The following is a 16,782-nucleotide window of genomic DNA, read 5'->3' as shown; positions in this document are numbered from 1 at the left end:
TTGGTGGTCGCTGATGATGGCGGCGAGAGTGGACGGCGACAAGCTGAAACCCAAGTCTACCCGGAGGGGAGCTTATACCCAGGCCAACAACATGGACCGCTATGCGCAGCCAAAGGGATCCCCTAGTGCATCACATAAATCGCCTGAGCGGCCCAAGGAGGCCTCGGGCGCATCGTCCGAATTGACTCTGCTGGATGTCATGGGGGCCATTGAGGAGATGAAGGCGACTGTGAATCAGCAATTTGATACCCTGGCTAATAAATTGGACTCGGTGTTGATTGATGTGACTTTGGTCAGAGCGGACCTGTCCAAAACAAATGACCGGGTTGACTCATTGACTCAAGCGGCGTCGAGCCTAACCGTGGATGTGGCCGCGTTGCAGACGGAGGTTCGAAGGTTGCGGCTCGCCAGTGACCTGACTGATCGTCGCCTTGAGGATTCCGAAAGCAGGGCCAGGCGGAATAATATCCGTATTATTGGGGTGCCCGAACGATCGGAGGAGTCTGCTGTGGATCTTTTTGTGGAGGATCTAGTGGTGACTCATCTAGCACCCAAGGGACTGAGCAAGTTCTTCACTGTGGAACGGGCCCACAGGATTCCGGGTGGTGCGCCCAAGGTGGGTGCTCCCCCGCGGCCTATCATTGCCCGACTTTTTAATTTTCGGGATAGAGATGCTATCCTTCAGGCATCGAGGGTGGCTGGGCCATTAAAGTTTGAGAACTCTAATGTTAGCTTTTACCCAGACTTCACGCAAGCGGTTCAAAAGCAACGGTCGGGTTTTTTGGCCATCAAACGGCGCTTGAGGGACATGGAGCTGAAATATGCGATGCTATTCCCGGCTAGGCTGCGGGTTTATTTAGAGGGTCTCTCGCATTTCTTCGACAGGCCGGAGGCGGTTGGAGAGTGGCTGGATGCCCTACCTAGGGGTCGAGGTCGGGAAGGTCGGATGGCGGACACCGGAGAGTGCTCGACGGAGTAGGAATAGAACTGGGATCCTGGCTATGGACCGGACTGGTAGCGTTTTGCACCTGTGGCTGCACTGGACTCCAGTTTGTAACACTTTGCCCTTTGGTATTAGGAGGTTGCGGGGGGCTTGCTGGGGCCCTTTCCTCCTTCTGGGGTTTTTTTCTCTGTCTTCTTTGTAGTGAGTTTCATATTGGGGCGACAGGCACACTGCACGTTGGGGGGGCTGTTTGGGCTCACGCAGGGGTGCAGGGAGGGGGGAGTTTTGTTGGGGTTGATGGGGTGGGGTTGGGGTTTGTTTGTTTGCATCACAAGGTGGGGTACTGTTTTCTGTTGTGTTATTATGACTGTGCTCTCCGGGAGGGGGATACTTTGTGCTGGGGGGGATGGGGGGTAAGGGGTTGAGACTTCTATCATGGAATGTGAATGGGCTGGGGGACAGGATAAAGCGGGGGGTGGTCCTGCAGTTCTTGAAACGTATTTCACCTGACATCGTGTTTCTGCAGGAGACGCACCTTATAGGGAACTCTTTCCATGCCATGAACAGGCGAGGCTATCGCCTTCTGGCCCATTCTGGTTTTCACCTCTGGCTCGAGGGGAGTGGGCATTTTAGTTAGGACCTCTCTCCCGTTGGAGGTGGATGAGGTTCTCCACGACGACAGAGGGCGCTACACTGTGCTTGTGGGGAGATGGGAGGGTAAGTTGATTTCGCTGGTTGCTGTCTACGTGCCGCCGGGCCTGCAGGCGGCCACCTTTGCTGATTTGGGGCGCCTGCTACTCGGGCTTCCGGGGGGGGTTTTGGTCTTGGGGGGGGGGGATTTTAACGCAGTGGTTTCCGGAGTTGAAGATCGACACCCCCCTAGAGACCTCCCTCGGGCCCAGAACTGGCTGGGGGGCTTTCTGGATACCCTGGGACTGATAGATTGTTGGCGGTTGAAACACCCTGGACAAGCACAATATACTTTCCACTCCGGGGCCCACGGTAGTCTTTCGAGGCTTGACTATATGCTAGTGCCTGCGGCCCAAGCTGGGATGATTGGGGAGGTGCGACACTTGGCCCGCGGTATTTCTGATCACTCCCCTCTTTTGCTACACTTAGATATCGCCATGGGGGCGGTGGGGAGGGTGGCGCCGATCAACCCCTGGTACCTACGAAACCCCACGATCCGTGCAGACCTGGTTGGGTCCCTGGAACACTATTTTAATGACAACGTGGGGTCGGTGTCTAACGCCGTCTCCCTTTGGTGCTCCGGGGCCAGGCCCTGTCTCTCATCTCCCATACCAAAAAATGCGAGACGAAAGAGGTGGTTCGACTAGAAGATGAGATCACCGAGTTAGAGATCGATTTGGAGCAAGGTGTTACGGATGACAGACTGCATGTGCTGGGGCTTAAACAGGCCGAATACAAGGCGCTGGTTACTGAATCTGCCAAGAGTATGAGCAGGGAGCAACAGGGGCGTCTGTACGATATGGGTGATAAGGCGGGGAAGTTGATTGCCTGGTTGGATAAGAAGGAGAGAGCGAGTCGAGTGGTGCCGGTTGTTGAGAGGGTGGATGGTGTGTGTGTGACGGACCCCGGTGATATTGTTGATTGCTTTGCGGAGTATTTTCACGGGGTTTACTCTCCGGTCTCTGAACGATCGGAGGAAGACTCTCGCCTGCTGCTTAAAGACATCGCTTTGCCATCTCTATCTGATGAGGATAAATTACTGATGGACGCTGCCCCGTCGCCGGATGAGATTGCTTTTGCCATTCGCTCTATTGCTTCTGGCAAGGCCATGGGTCCTAATGGCCTTCCCATCGAATTATATAAGTTGCGCCCAGATAAGATTGCGCCGTATCTCCGGGACATGTTCCTCGAGGCACAGGCGGCGGGCTCCCTCCCCCCTGACCAACGTCTTGCTACTATTGTTGTTATTCATAAGAAAGGGAAGCCGCGGGATCGGTGTTGTTCTTACAGGCTTATCTCTTTGTTGAATGCGGAGCCCAAAATCCTTGCCAAGGTACTGGCCAATCGCCTGATCCGGGTCGTGGGCGACCTGATCCATCAGGATCAATCCGGTTTTATACCCCACCGCAATACCGCTTTGAACCTGCGGCGACTGCATGGCGTCCTCGCTAGAGCGCCATTCATGCGTGAGCCGGCCATTTTGGCGTCCCTGGACGCTACCATGGCGTTTGACACCTTGGAATGGCCGTATATTTGGTCAGCATTGGCGAAGTTTGGATTCGGCCCGGGGTTCATCGGTTGGGTGAAATTGCTTTATGATAACCCACTGGCACAGGTGGTGGTCAACGGACGGGTGTCGGCTCCTTTTGCTCTGGGTAGGGGCACACGACAGGGATGTCCGTTGTCGCCTCTTCTCTTTGCGCTTTGTTTGGAGCCCCTTGCGGAGTGGCTGCGGTGGCACCCTTCGATGCGTGGCCTTAGATGGACGCCGGAGTACGAGGATCGTGTCTCCCTATATGCGGACGATATCCTCTTGTATCTTGCATCTCCACGCAAATCGCTCATTGTATTGGTGGATGTGTTGAGCTCCTTTGGTCGCAACTCCGGATTGGTCATTAATTGGGCTAAGTCTTGTGTGTACGTTCTCTCCGGGGAGGCCCCCCCCCCTTCCGCGGGGGTGCCCTATCCAGGTTGCGCAGTCGGGGTTTAAGTATTTGGGAATCTTTATAACCCTAGACCCGGTGGCCCGGTATGAGCGGAATCTTCTCCCCCACCCTTCAGCGCCTAAGGGCGGATGTGGCGGGTTGGCGGCGGCTGCCGCTCTCGCCGCTCGGCCGGGCGGCGTTGTTCAAAATGATGTCGCTGCCACGTTTTTTGTACGCCCTACAGAACACTATGGACGTAGTGCCGGCCCGCTATTTTCGGGAGGTGGAGTGTCTTCAGCGTCGATTGTTTTGGGATGGGCGGCCGCGGATCGCTCTCGCCAAACTAACCCTACCGTGGTACGACGGGGGGGTCGCTCTCCCTGATATTAAACGATATTATTGGGCCTCCCAATTGGCTGCTGTCAATCACGGGATGTATGGGCCTGGTTTTAACCCGGCTTTTGAGATGGACAAATTGTTATTGCCAAGCGGGGATTATAATCGAGCACTATACTCGGGGTCCCTTGATGCGCGATTGACAGGCCCGACGCGGGTCGCGGTCCAGGTATGGCATGCAGCCAATGCGGCGATGGGGTGGAGGGATCGCTTGACTCGGGCAACGCCATTGTACGCTTCCCGGCGTTTGGGTTATCTGTGTAATACGAAAGGCTTTGAGAAATGGGATCTGATTGGTATCAGCAAGGTAGGGGATCTCTGGACGAAAGGGAAATTTAAGACGTTCGACATGCTGAAAACCGAATATCAGTTGAACGATAGGGAATACTTTCGGTACGCTCAGGTTCATCACGCTTTGTGTTCCGTATTCCCGGATGCTGCGGCTATTCCGGAGTCCTCCCCGTTGGAAGATAGAGTATTGGACGGCTATGTGCCGGATAGCACCATTTCGCTGATTTATAAGAAGCTTATCAATGATCGAATGGGTTTGCTGACCTCATTGCGAGAGACATGGACTGCCGACGGCTTGGAACTTGACGACGAGGATTGGGTATCAGCGGTGGCCTCCCCGAAAGACGTGGCTATCCCGGCCCGTTTGCGTTTCGTCCAGCTTAAGATACTTCATAGAGTGTACGTCACGGGGCCTGGTTTGATGCGTATGGGGTACTCGGTTGATGGTCTGTGTAAGCGAGGCTGTGGACTACTGGGGACTTTCCTCCATATCCTGTGGGAATGTCCGGAAGTGACTCGGTTTTGGTGCAGAGTGCATGCGGTGTTAGAAGAAGTCACGCATGTTGCCTTGTTGCCGGAGGCACGGAGATGTTTGCTGAATGTCTGGGAGCCGACTGATTACAATGTGATGCAGACGCAGTGGGTGACTCTGGGCTATATGGTAGCGAAGCGTGACATTGCACAACTGTGGGGCTCCCAGAGGCCACCAACGGTCTCAGCGTGGAAGGACCACATGGACTGGTGTATGTTCAGAGAGAAAACGGTGTATGTTGCGAGAGGCAAGCCTGGGAAGTGGATTAAGGTGTGGGGTCCCTGGAACTCCTATCGTGGAGGTATTTGCGCCCCGCCCCAGACGCGAGAGATGGATGCTGCTCTGTCTCCCTAGCCCGCGCATTCCTCTATGCTCCTGCGACATGTGCATTTGGTTTCTTCTGCCTGCCCCCCCCCCCCTCTTTCTCCCTGGGTTTGTTTACCCCTTCGATACGGGGAGCACATGTTACTATTATTGACCTCCTCTGCCTTGTGTGTGTGATGTTTTTCGTTTTCTTTAAAAATATGAAACCTTTCTTTGTTTGTCTATGGACTGCGGTTGCGGCTGGCTGAGTTGATTAGCACTCCAGTAGCTCTCCTATTGCTTCACCGATGTGGCTGTTACGATGTGTCTATGCTTATAATGTGCATTAGCGGCCGGCCTGTTGGTTGTAGGCCCATACTTGTATGTCTCTGAAATTGTAATAAAGGTTTTTCAAAAAAAAAAAAAAAAAAAAAGAGGACACAAGATGGCGTTCTGGAGTTATATAGGGCTGTGGGCTCTATGATTGCTGCATAGGACTGTGGGTACTCTTGGGAAATGTAGCGTTTTAAGTTTTGACTGGCTGCTGGAAAAATAAAGCATAGAAAGAGATGCATAATCGGAGCCTCTGGTCCGTACAGAATTGTTCAGAAGTCCCTGCAGGTTTACCATGTGCAGTATGCACTGACGCATGTGGAGAACAGCAGCATTTAGTAAAGGTCTCACAAGGAAATTGTAATATTGTTTCAGACGTAATCCTACCAATTTAGGATATGTTGAGCAGTAATAAGATCCGTTGTTTGCCATCTTGCTACTGTAAATTAAAAAAAGTAAATAACTGCTAAATTGTGCTGTGCGAGTGTCTGCTTGGGTGACGCATGCATCTGCATACGTCATCACTTAGAACCACTGTAGCTTCACGACTACTAAGAAACACAAGGGCAACCCAGTATTCCATAAAGGAACTTCAGTAAGCGGATGTAACTGAAAAAATTGTTAAGTAAGGACTCGTTCTTGAGCATTCATTCAGTCTAACAATTCATTAAAAAAATTAATGTTGTAATCATTGGACAAAATGAAAATTAAAGTATAAGGCCATAGTCAACAACTACAGCTTTATGATGCATGTGCTTGTACAAGTCTTATTGCTTTTTTAAAAATGTTCTTTGGATGCTGAACAGTATTGTCAAAATGCATCATGCATCATTCACAAAGCCAATAGGTCTGCATTGGCAGTCAAATGGTGTGATCTGTTGGTTTCTCCAATGCTTGTTTGCTTTTGGCTTTTCCTCTCATTTAATCTATTTATGGAATACTGTACTTGCATAAATCGTGGTGATTGAAAATTGAAATAGAGGGGTAAGGGCATGTATTGGGTTACTTCCTCTGTCTTTTAAATTAAGAATGTAATACAACCCCAGTGAGAGCACAGGTATTGTTACCCTCCACTGCACAGCACAGAGCGCGGGGAGTGGAGGGGTGGCATAACGCGTGCCATAGCAGAGTTTTAGCTTTTTCTGCTGTTACTGCAGTGATTTCTTACATGAAGGTTTAGCAGTTTATTGATAATATTTTGCCACACCCTGGGTTCCTCCGACACATGCTTGCCCTCCCATGTTTGATCCGTAGCCTCAGTTTTGAAGTATGTCTCTATTCATCTCTGTTTGTCTTCAGCCGCCTGCTTCCGACCCCTTCGCCTCCTCCTTTGCTGGCCCTGGATTTACAGAGGATCCCTTCAGGAGCAAGCAGGACACCCCAGCCCTTCCACCCAAGAAGAACGTGCCTCCGCGACCAAAGCCACCAAGTGGTGAGTGTTTAATTTAACTGCACAAATGGTGACAACAATGCAAGTTCTCCAGCGTGGGATCCTGTGCAATTTCGTATGGTTTAGATCTCTCTCTGCTGCTGAGGGGATAAATCAGTGGGGAAGGATTTTAACAGCATGTGAATCTGGAAAGATAACATACCGGAAAGGCAGTGTTTTAGGTAAGTACATTTTCTTCCTTCAGTTGTATGCACACCACCCCACCCAGTGCTGCAGATATTGTGCTCTACTCTCATCCTTTAGAAAAAATGTATAGGTGACACATATTGTGGTTCTCGTGGACTGTGAGTTCTTGGGTAGAAAAAGGGAACATAATGTTTTGATGAACCAATCTTTGATTAAGTCTCAGAAGAGGTGTTTCCTGAATTCAAGACCTGCGACTTAATTCGTACACCAAATTGCAGCAGAATATCAGTACTAGTATTTTACGGCAGTCAGAATGTATGCTGTTGTCCCTCCAGCTCTCATGGTGGTGCAACCCAGTAAAAGGTGGAACACCTTGAAATGGCCAGCCTTTGGAGAAAAGGGCTACTTTTGCCTGAATTATGCATTACCCCCAATGCCGCCTATTATGTGTCTGGTAGAACTCATAATACATCCTGTTGGCAAAAGAGAAACTGAATGTTTTTTTTCTTTTATTGATAACAAATATGTTGTTTGGCTACATACTGAACAGTTTAACATGCAAAATACTAAGTACCAGACACAAGTAGGGGCTTTCTGATTCCTGGACTGCCTCTTTGTGCCCTTGTTTAAGGCTCATACACACCACAGACTTCCTGTCGCAAACATCAGTTACCTTTTAGTCTTTGATGTGATCCACAATAGAGTCTGCTTCTCAAGCAGCGTTTCACAGTAAGGTTCTACGAATGAAAAGGTGTCAATTCAAAGATGTACCAATCACCGCCCATAATTAGTCTGCCACAGCAGATGCAATCTGAGACTCTAAGGTCTGCCTTCCTGCCTGCAATGATATCAGATGAGCACTTTTGAGTACATAACGACAAAGCAGGATGTGTAACCCTAGGTTTGTGGCTAATCTTTTTGCTGACCATCTGTCCTCAGTGTTTGTCCAGTCACGTAATGTATGTATGTATGCGTACCACCAAAGCAGCCACAGCTTCCTAACCATCCAGAGCAAATACCAGTGCCCTTGGTCGATAGCCTTGAACCTCTAGGGGTTTTAGGTGCAGGTAAGTATAAGTTAAAACCTACTGTTTTTTTAGAAGGGACTGTGAACAAGTAAATCCCCACTGCCAAATCCTACAATTTTTCAACATTTACTAGTAAGATGGATAGTAGACTGGTTGTCAGTGCCAGAGCATTATTGAGGGGTCTAAGGTTATGCCTTAGAAACCTTCTGGGCATAAAACTATTTCTTCTACATATATATGTGAGTGAATGCAAGGAAGTTACCGGGTGGATAGCACCTTTGCTAGAATCTTCATTTAAGTATTAATGAGGGGGGATGACCATAGAAGGTTCATGCGATTGAGGGGATGGCTCTCTACTGTGCCAGAAACTACAATTTATCTATCCTGGGTGTACTACCATATTTGCTGGATCAACAAAAGGGATCTTTCTAAACTGATGGCAATCGCTTGAAAACCGCTTGGAAATCCTTTATGGAAACCCACATGCAGGACATTAGCAAAAGCTCTATCTGTAGCTGAGTTCCCTGTAGAAGGTATATACTGGGTGATTGATGCTGGCGGCCGTCACTACAACCCTCCCTTCTTCAGCATATCATTGAGTCCATGTACATTCCAAAAAAGGACCCTCACGAGTGGCAAATCTTGGCAATTGTCTGGGCATTTCATTTAGGTGAATGAGGTCGCCTCAGCAGGAGACAGCAGGCGACGGGATATGACTGTATCAAGCAAATGGCCATTCTCCCTATGCCATACGATGACGTGGATCTTTCACCCTTTAATATGAGAGAGTCTTGATGGAGCTTTAAGGCCCTCCTGTTTTCCAGCCCACAGGGTCTCTCTGTTAAGGTTCTGTGAGTCCCTCTGTGGCAATGGATATGTTGGCATGGATAGGTATTTGTCCAAGGCTCTCCTCCGTCTCTCAGGGCCTCATTGTGAGAAAGTGGCTCTGTATATACTGTTCCCAAATAGGTACAGTGTGTACAGGGTCCACAGTCCCCAGAGGTTTGGCAGAGGCTAAAGTTAGATATAACCTTACTCTCTAAAGTGGTAGCTTGGTCGAGCAGTAAGGCAGTATCAGAGGACAGTGTAAAGCATTTGTTGTACACACTCAGTCAGCAAATGGTCTCACTCACTCAAGAACTGAACTCTAGGCCAATGGTTTATATAAAAAATATATGTTTGTTTTATTTTAGAACCAACAATAGGTATTAAAATATACTTTCTCGGGATGAGATGCTTTGGTTGAATACTTTTGCAATATGCAATTGACTTTTGTAGATAGTTACAGGTTGTTGCAATAGGCAACACAATTTCGAACACAATAGTACATTGAGCTCAATGGAAGTTTTTAGTTGTTTGCAATAGATTACTTTTCTAACTCCAGGACTGGATCCTAGATTCAGTCCTGGGACAGTTCTTGGAAACAAGTGAGTAAAGTCGACTTAGTTACTGTTGTGATTTTTAGGCAATATTTTGCTATTTTAAAATTTGACATAAAAAAACAGTCAATGATTCTCTATGGGAGAAAATTCAAGTTACAAGTATGGTATGTTCTTGTTACTTTTGTAATCCAGTACTGGGCTCCTAGGCTCAGTACTAGTACCTCAATCTAAAACAGGCAAGCAATTACGTTTTCAGAGTTGGTACGATTTTTAAAGAATATTTGTAGTTTGCAAAAATCGACAGGAGAAATTTCACAGAAAAAAAGTCAATGATTTCCTATGGAAGAAAATTGGGTTAATGGTAAGTACGGTTGTGAGTACTCTGCAGGGTCAGTGTTGGGTACCAAGATCCAGCACTGGGATCTCTGCTAATAGCAGGTGAGTATTTTCGTTTTCGTTACTCGGTTGATTTTTGGTGAATATTTTAAGTTTTAGAATCTCCACACTTAAAAGAAATTTCAGAAGAAACCAGTCAATGTTACCCTATGGAGGAAAATTGGGTTATTGGCTTTTGGGTAAGTACTCGACTGGCAGAGTTAAGGTTCTGGGCACAGACTCAGGGGTCTCCCAGGGTCAGGTAAGTACAGTTGTTACACCCTCAGCGGCACAGGGGCAGCCGGGTGCAGAGTGAGTTAGGCCCAATGTTATCCTATGGGAGACAGGGGGGCCTTGTTTGGTGGCTGCTGACTAGCAGGCCACGCGGCTGTGGGATCTGGGCTCCTGGTCACTTGCTCATGGCAAATGGGGAAGTAGATAGGAGTAGAGGTTACACTGCCAGGGCCACTCGGGCGGCTGGGTGCAGTGTGCTTTTGAGCCTTCGGGCGCTCAATGGATTTCAGTGGGAAAGCTCCTGGATGAACAAAGGCTGCAAGCTCAGGACGAAGATTCTTCAGGTGCCATCACCACTTTGAGAGGTAAGTTGGGTAGTTGGAGGATAGGTCGGTACTCAGGAGTTGGGCACAGGGGGCCGCAGGGCGCCAGGTGCAGGGGTTCCTTTTGGTGTCGGGAAATCTTAACCTCTGTTGATCGCGGTTGGGGGAGTACCTGGTTCTGAGGCTGCAGGCGTCGTCAGGAGCGTCGAGGTGAGTCCTTGGGTGTCGGATTCGGGGTCACAGTCGCTGGGGGGACGTCCTCGAGGTCTTTGTTCACTCCGGCACAGGCCTGGCTTGGCGGGTGCAGAGTGTGCAGGGTTCACGGTTCCGGGCTGATGCCAGGGGTTAGAAGCTGGTTTTGAGCAGAGCCACTGCTCATGGGAGTCCCAGGTGCTCAGAGTCAAAAGGTAGCCAGGGGTTTGTGAGGTTGCTGGCCACAAGAGGTGCCGGGATATAGCAGGAACAGGTTCGAGGGTCGACAGGCCATTTGGGCTGGGGCCAAAGCAGTTGGTGTCTTCCTCTTCTTAGCAGCTGCACGGCAGGTCTTCTTTCTTCTTGCTCTTCTTTGTTTTTCGGAATCTGGAATCTAAGGAAGGAAGGTTCAGGGTGCCCCTAAATACTAGATTGAGGGGCGTTACAGGTAGGTAAAGGGCAGGGACCAATGGGTCCCTGCCCTGGGGTGGGTACACCCCCTATCCTGCCACGCTCCTGTGGGAGGGGGGCAGTAGCCTAGTCCTGATTGGGCTGGGCCTCCCATCTTCAAGATAGCGAGTGCCCGGAGATGTGCTTCACCTCGCCTCCCCCACCTAAGGGGTGGGGGAGGCCAGGTTAAGGGTTGGCAGGCTGGCACATCCCCTGTCCTTATTTGGGGTTTCCGGACAGTCTTCCCGCCAGAGTGGGGGTTAGAACCGGTGGGGGCCAGTTTGCTGGGTACAGCAAGTGGCCTGGGGAAGCTCACAGAGGCGGCATGCCTTTGAAGCTTCCCCCTGTCCATCCTGGGGGAGGAGACCTAGCACCTCGCCCAGGATGTGCATTGTTGCAGGCCCAGGAGAGCGGGGGCTCTCCACCCAGGGGTCCAGCAACATGTCTGCTGTGTGGCAGCCTAGGCAGCCTCCCAGACCAGACGTGGATTGTAGGTTAGGTTTCAGGGGGCATCTCTAAGATGTGGTGCTTTGTACATTAAATCCCACACTGGCATCAGTGCGGGTTTAATGTGCTGAGAAGTTTGATACCAAACTTCTCAGTCTTCAGTGTTGCCATTATGGTGCTGTGGAGTTCATGTTTGACGAGCTCTCGGCACCATGTACTCTTAAATGGCAGCACTGCTCTTACAGTGCCCAGGAATGGACCTGGGTACTGTAGGGGCACAGGGCTCATGCTCCTGTGCCCACACCACTGGCATAGGGTACCCAGCTAGAGGGGTGGCTGATGTATGCCAGGGCAGTGTAGGTGGTGGGCATGGCACACAGGGATGTGTGCCATGTCGACTCTTTGTTTTGTCTTGTACCCTTACACTCAGCCTGCAAGGGCAGTGTGTGTGTGTTAGGGTACAGGGCCTCTAAGGGTGGCACAATGAGTGCTGCAGCCCTTAGAGGCCTTCCCTGGTCACAAGGCCCTGGGTACCTAGGGTACCATTTACCAGGGGCTGACATGTGGCCAGGGTTTGCCAATTTTGGGTTTGAGGTTTTTAGGGAAGGAACATAGGCCCTGGGCACCTGATTGGCAGGAGTCCAGGGCACACTCAGTCAAAGTACATTCAGCAATTCAGCTAAAAGTGGGGGCATACCATGCAAGAAAGATGGCACTTTCTCACACTCATCTACAGGTGCTGCAGTCCTCCAGCTAACTGCACAGTTCGCTGTAATTTGACATCCTGGATCTAGCAGTCATTCAAATCTGGTTTAGCAACCAGACTGGTGCGCCTAGTGAGAAGTTCAAATCACATCAGAAGGAAGTTGGCAGGGGGTGGGGAAGCATGAGTATGACTGGCTGCTAATATTCTAGCCGTCTGCAAGGCCTTGTCTTTGATGAGGTAGTGTGGTTCACTTGCCCTTCCTTTTTTAGGCCATCAGATGAGAGAGGCATGTACACAGGGAGACAAGTCCATTTCCAGAATTTCCAATGGCCTCCTCGTTTTTGAAGCTCAGAGGCACTCTCACCAGTGCTGCAGATGTTTATGCTCTCTTTGTGGCTGCCCCGCTGATAGTCCTTGGCTCTCACCAAACCTGCCATCTTCTCAAGTTGACTGACTGCCCATGGAGACAGGACACATCCCACACACGCGCTCTCACCACAGTATACTCTCCACTGCAGCGGGTAGGGATAGAGTTGCCTCTCAGTCACTCTCGTCGGACTGTAGACAGCCATTGATGGCTCCCCCAGACATTGATCTCGCTCTGCACTCTCCATAAGGTTGTGGTTTCAGGAGATCTCGGCAGAATCCCCCCAGTGCTGCTTAGCTTAGCGTGATTTGTCAAATCACCTCACTGTCTTAGTCATTCCTGGCCAATGTGAGTGAACCGTGCTTGTCCTGTGTGTGACAGGTCCTAATAGGCTGGTTTGTGTCCTGAATGTCAGGAGTAAACTTGTGGGTGGGATAACGTAATCTCTGACTTTTCTCTGAGTACAAGTGTGGGGGCTGTGCCATAGACATTTTCTGGTCTCACTCCTCGCCTTCCTGTATCACTCAGACATTTGTCTGTGATTTTATTAAATGTAACCTCAGTCCTGTACCTAGCGACATCTATCGTCGGCTAGGCCTCCTGAATAATTGAAGCTCCCACACTAAATTTAATACATAAATCTGGCAATCTGATAGAGACTTCGAGCAGCAGATTTCTTACTTTAGAATGTTCCCCAGGCGTCAGACTGGATCCGGAAATTTTTAAGTAGTACCTTAGCACCTCACAGAATTTCCTGAAGCCAGAGCAACCCCCTCTCGATGAATGAGTTTTACGAGGCCATTCGCTTCATATTTGGGTGGGCCGACCACTCTGGAGCGCCTTAGGGCCCCATGGTTTGGCGGATGCCCTTACTGGATCCTTACTGGTGGGTCAGGTCTCAGCACCAGTCGGGTCCCTTTGGATCTTTGCCTCGATCTGAATTGGCTCTGATACTGAGACTGCTGCCTTGCCCAAAGCTGACTCCATAATCATACCCAACTCCAAAACTTAGCTGGTACGGCGTCGCCCCATGACTCTAGCCGGAACTCGACCTTCCGAGTTGGAGCCTAGGCCTCCTTTGTTCGATAGACTCAATAAGATGTATGATTGGGAGTGATCTAAGGGTCTTTATGGCTACCACAGCTCCACAGAAGAGCCCAAAGAGAGCAGGTCCGAGGAACTGGCAGATGCTTGTGGTTTGGACACCCCTTCAGACACTGGCTTAGTCTCTCCTCCTAGTGTGACTAAGGAGGAAAGGGACTTTATATGCCATGGTAGTGAGGAGGGTGGCTGGGGTCTTGGACCGTACGATGTCCTTGGTGACAGTCCAGACGAATGCATTGACAGAGGTGCTTCAGCAAGGAATTACCTCACAGGACCTCTCCTCCCATTTAACAAAGCACTCACAGATGTCCTGCTTGGAGTATGGACCAAGCCCTACACGGGGCCCCTGTTCACAGGACAATTGCCTACCGCTAGTGCCCTGCTCCTGGGGACCCTGCTTTCCTCACCCAGCACCCCACCCCAGAGATCATGTTCATTTAGGCCTCCACATCCAAAGCTTTGCAGAAATTGACAACCTCCAGATGGATTGTACTCTTCATTATAATATAATCTGCTACGCTCTGGCCAGAAAAATTACCCCCTGAGGGCTTATGGTCTCAATTCACCAGAGTCAAGGCTGTGACCACTTCTTTAGCTTCCGGAGTTTCTGTCCTGGGCATCTGTCATGTGGCAACTTGGACATCTTTGCACACATTTACCAAACACTGCTGCTTGGATAGTCAAGTTTGTCAGGACAAGCATTTTGCCTGTTCGGTCCTCCATGACTTCCTGGTCTCAATTTGCTTGCAGACCCACCTCTGGGGAGGTAAGGAATCTGTGGCTAGAAGCCTCTATCAGATGAACAAATTACTTACCCTTCAGTAAGGCCTTATCTAGTAGAGACTCTATCTAGCCGTAGATTATTTACCGACCTCCCCCGCTTCTGCGAACAGATTGTTCTAACTAGTCCTAAGTGGCTGCACACTGGTACATCAGCATTCTGTTGTGGTTCGTGCTTCTGGATTGGGAATTTTATGTAAAGTAATTGATGTCTGCGCACTGGAGCGGCGTCTGTATATGGACTGCGCACATCACATCTGGCACTGACAACACCAATGTGGAGTCTATCGACCCCACCAACCGGAGCGCAGAGGTACTGATTGAAAATGTTCAGATCCAATCTGACACCTGGGTAATATTATAAGGTGAGGAATCTAGATAGGCTCTACAGGCTAAGGCATTACCAAAGGTAAGTAACTGGTTAATTTGAGCTATTTCTAACCCTTTCCCTTGAAGCTCACAGGTGGCTCCTGGGTTTAGCAGTACTGTGCTCAGACACCCCTCTGTTACCCACTTGTAATACCTGTACTTCATTCATTTAGTCATTCATTCATTAGCACTTGCACTACATTCTCCTGTATGACGGTTTTGGGGGCTAGTTTGTGTTGGAGAAGTGGATAGAATGCCTCATTGCAAGTCCTTGAAAACCAGAGGGTAATAAATTTAACTTTATTTTTGCATTTTACCGTCAATACATAGTAACCATGTAACTCTTCCATTGTACATACAACATTGGCAGAACACTTAGCTATCGGCAGTGAGATTGAAATGCGCCGTAACACAACAGAAACACGTGCGTTACATTGGGACTCACATACATCCTTAACAGCATCTTGGTTATGGACTATCCGGGAATAATTAGGGGAGGCTTAAGTGTCTCTCTTGGAAGCACCGATTAGCAAACGGAGCACAGTAGGGGATTGTGGAAGGGAAGAACAAGAAAGAAAAGAGAAAACAAAATGTAAGAGGTGCAGGGTGAATCATGCATTTGTGGGTGAATGCACGCTGGGGGGTGGTTGTTGGATATGTGTTGAGTGAGCAAGTAGATATGCTTTGAGTGGTCCCCAAATGTCTCTCGGGCGCGAGGAGAGGGGAATGAGTTCAGCGTAGATACTGGTTTGGTCTTGCCATCGTATCATATCATCAAGCCAGTCCTTAAATTTTGGGCCCAGCCCCGCCCCCAGGAACAGGCCACACGACGTTTGGCAAGGATCAAACTGAAAGAGACAAATTTGCAGTGTGAGGCTGGTATCTATTTTGTGTACCCCAACAGAGCTGTAATAGGAGATCTAGGAAGATGTCATGCAATCTAAAGTCTCAAAAACCTGCTGCCAGTATACGTATACTTCGGCACAACCCCTAGCCAAATGGAGAAAGTCAGCAGCTTCCATCTGGCATCTGTCACACCTGTTTGTGTCGTGTAGGCCAAATCTGTGGAGTTTCACCGGGGTGTGGTAGCAGCGTTGTAAGAACTTGTAATGAATAATACGAAGCCTGCTATTGGAGGCAATTTGAGTCGTTTGAGTACAGCAATAGGACCACTGTTCATCGGTAATATCGTGCTCCAGTTCAAAAGCCCACTTAGTTCTAGCCGCGCATTGAGGGTACTCTGTGTCCACATACAGGCCGTAATAGAGCACGGAGACTAGGTGCGAGGCAGTTAGTGTGTGGAGGACCTGATGCAGGGGAGCCACTACCTCGGGTTCCAGGGGATACGACGGAGTGCACTCCCTAATGCCATGTCTGAGTCTGGCATACAAGAAGGTTTCCATAGTGGTGGGTGAGGGTTCCGTAAAGAGTTGCTGGAGCGTACGAAATCGGCCATTAAGGTACAGATCTCCCCAGCATCGAAGCCGCAGAGCAGTGGCATTTTTTTTAAAATAAACCCACTTGTAATAATGAAAGGGCTGGGTGATAGACCAGAGGGAGTAACGGAGAGTATAGGCAGGGTGCTTGTACCCGCTCTGTAATCCAGGACCAAGCTTTAATTGTGCAGTCAACGGAAGAGGGCTGGGGCCCCAGCGTGACTTCTCTGGATAGCATAATCAATCAATCAATCATGTAATTTGTAAAGCGCACTACATACCCGTAAGGGTTTCAAGGCGCTGAGGGGGGGGGCTGCTGCTACTACTGGTCGAAGAGCCAGGTCTTGAGTTGTCTCCTGAAGGTCAGCAGGTCTTCGGTTTGTCGTAGGTAGAGGGGGAGGGTGTTCCAGGTCCTGGCGGCGCGGTGGGAGAAGGACCTGCCTCCGGAGGTTGTTCTTCGGATGCGTGGGACCGTGGCCAGGGTGTGGTCAGCAGAGCGGAGTTTCTTGTTGGGTACGTAGAAGGAGAGACGATTGTGGAGATAGGCTGGTCCGGTCTTGTGGAGTGCCTTATGAAGGAGATTCTCCTGTCGACGGGGAG

The 16,782-nt window shown here is 49.8% G+C and overlaps 1 protein-coding gene across 8 annotated transcripts in view; it reads left to right on the top strand.

Annotated features, from left to right (window-relative positions):
* Positions 1-16,782, top strand: part of EPS15L1 (epidermal growth factor receptor pathway substrate 15 like 1) — a 318,875-nt gene that overhangs the window by 151,625 nt on the left and 150,468 nt on the right. For all 8 annotated transcript variants that reach the window (XM_085639255.1, XM_085639253.1, XM_085639254.1 and 5 more), the window contains one exon: positions 6,713-6,845. In XM_085639255.1, coding sequence (XP_085495381.1) covers positions 6,713-6,845 — 133 coding nt within the window. The remainder of the gene's footprint in view (positions 1-6,712; positions 6,846-16,782) is intronic.

Source organism: Triturus cristatus, chromosome 12 (genome assembly GCF_964204655.1).
Source record: "Triturus cristatus chromosome 12, aTriCri1.1, whole genome shotgun sequence".
In the NCBI taxonomy this organism is placed as follows: Eukaryota; Metazoa; Chordata; class Amphibia; order Caudata; family Salamandridae; genus Triturus; species Triturus cristatus.
This window is presented reverse-complemented; position numbering and strand designations above follow the sequence as displayed.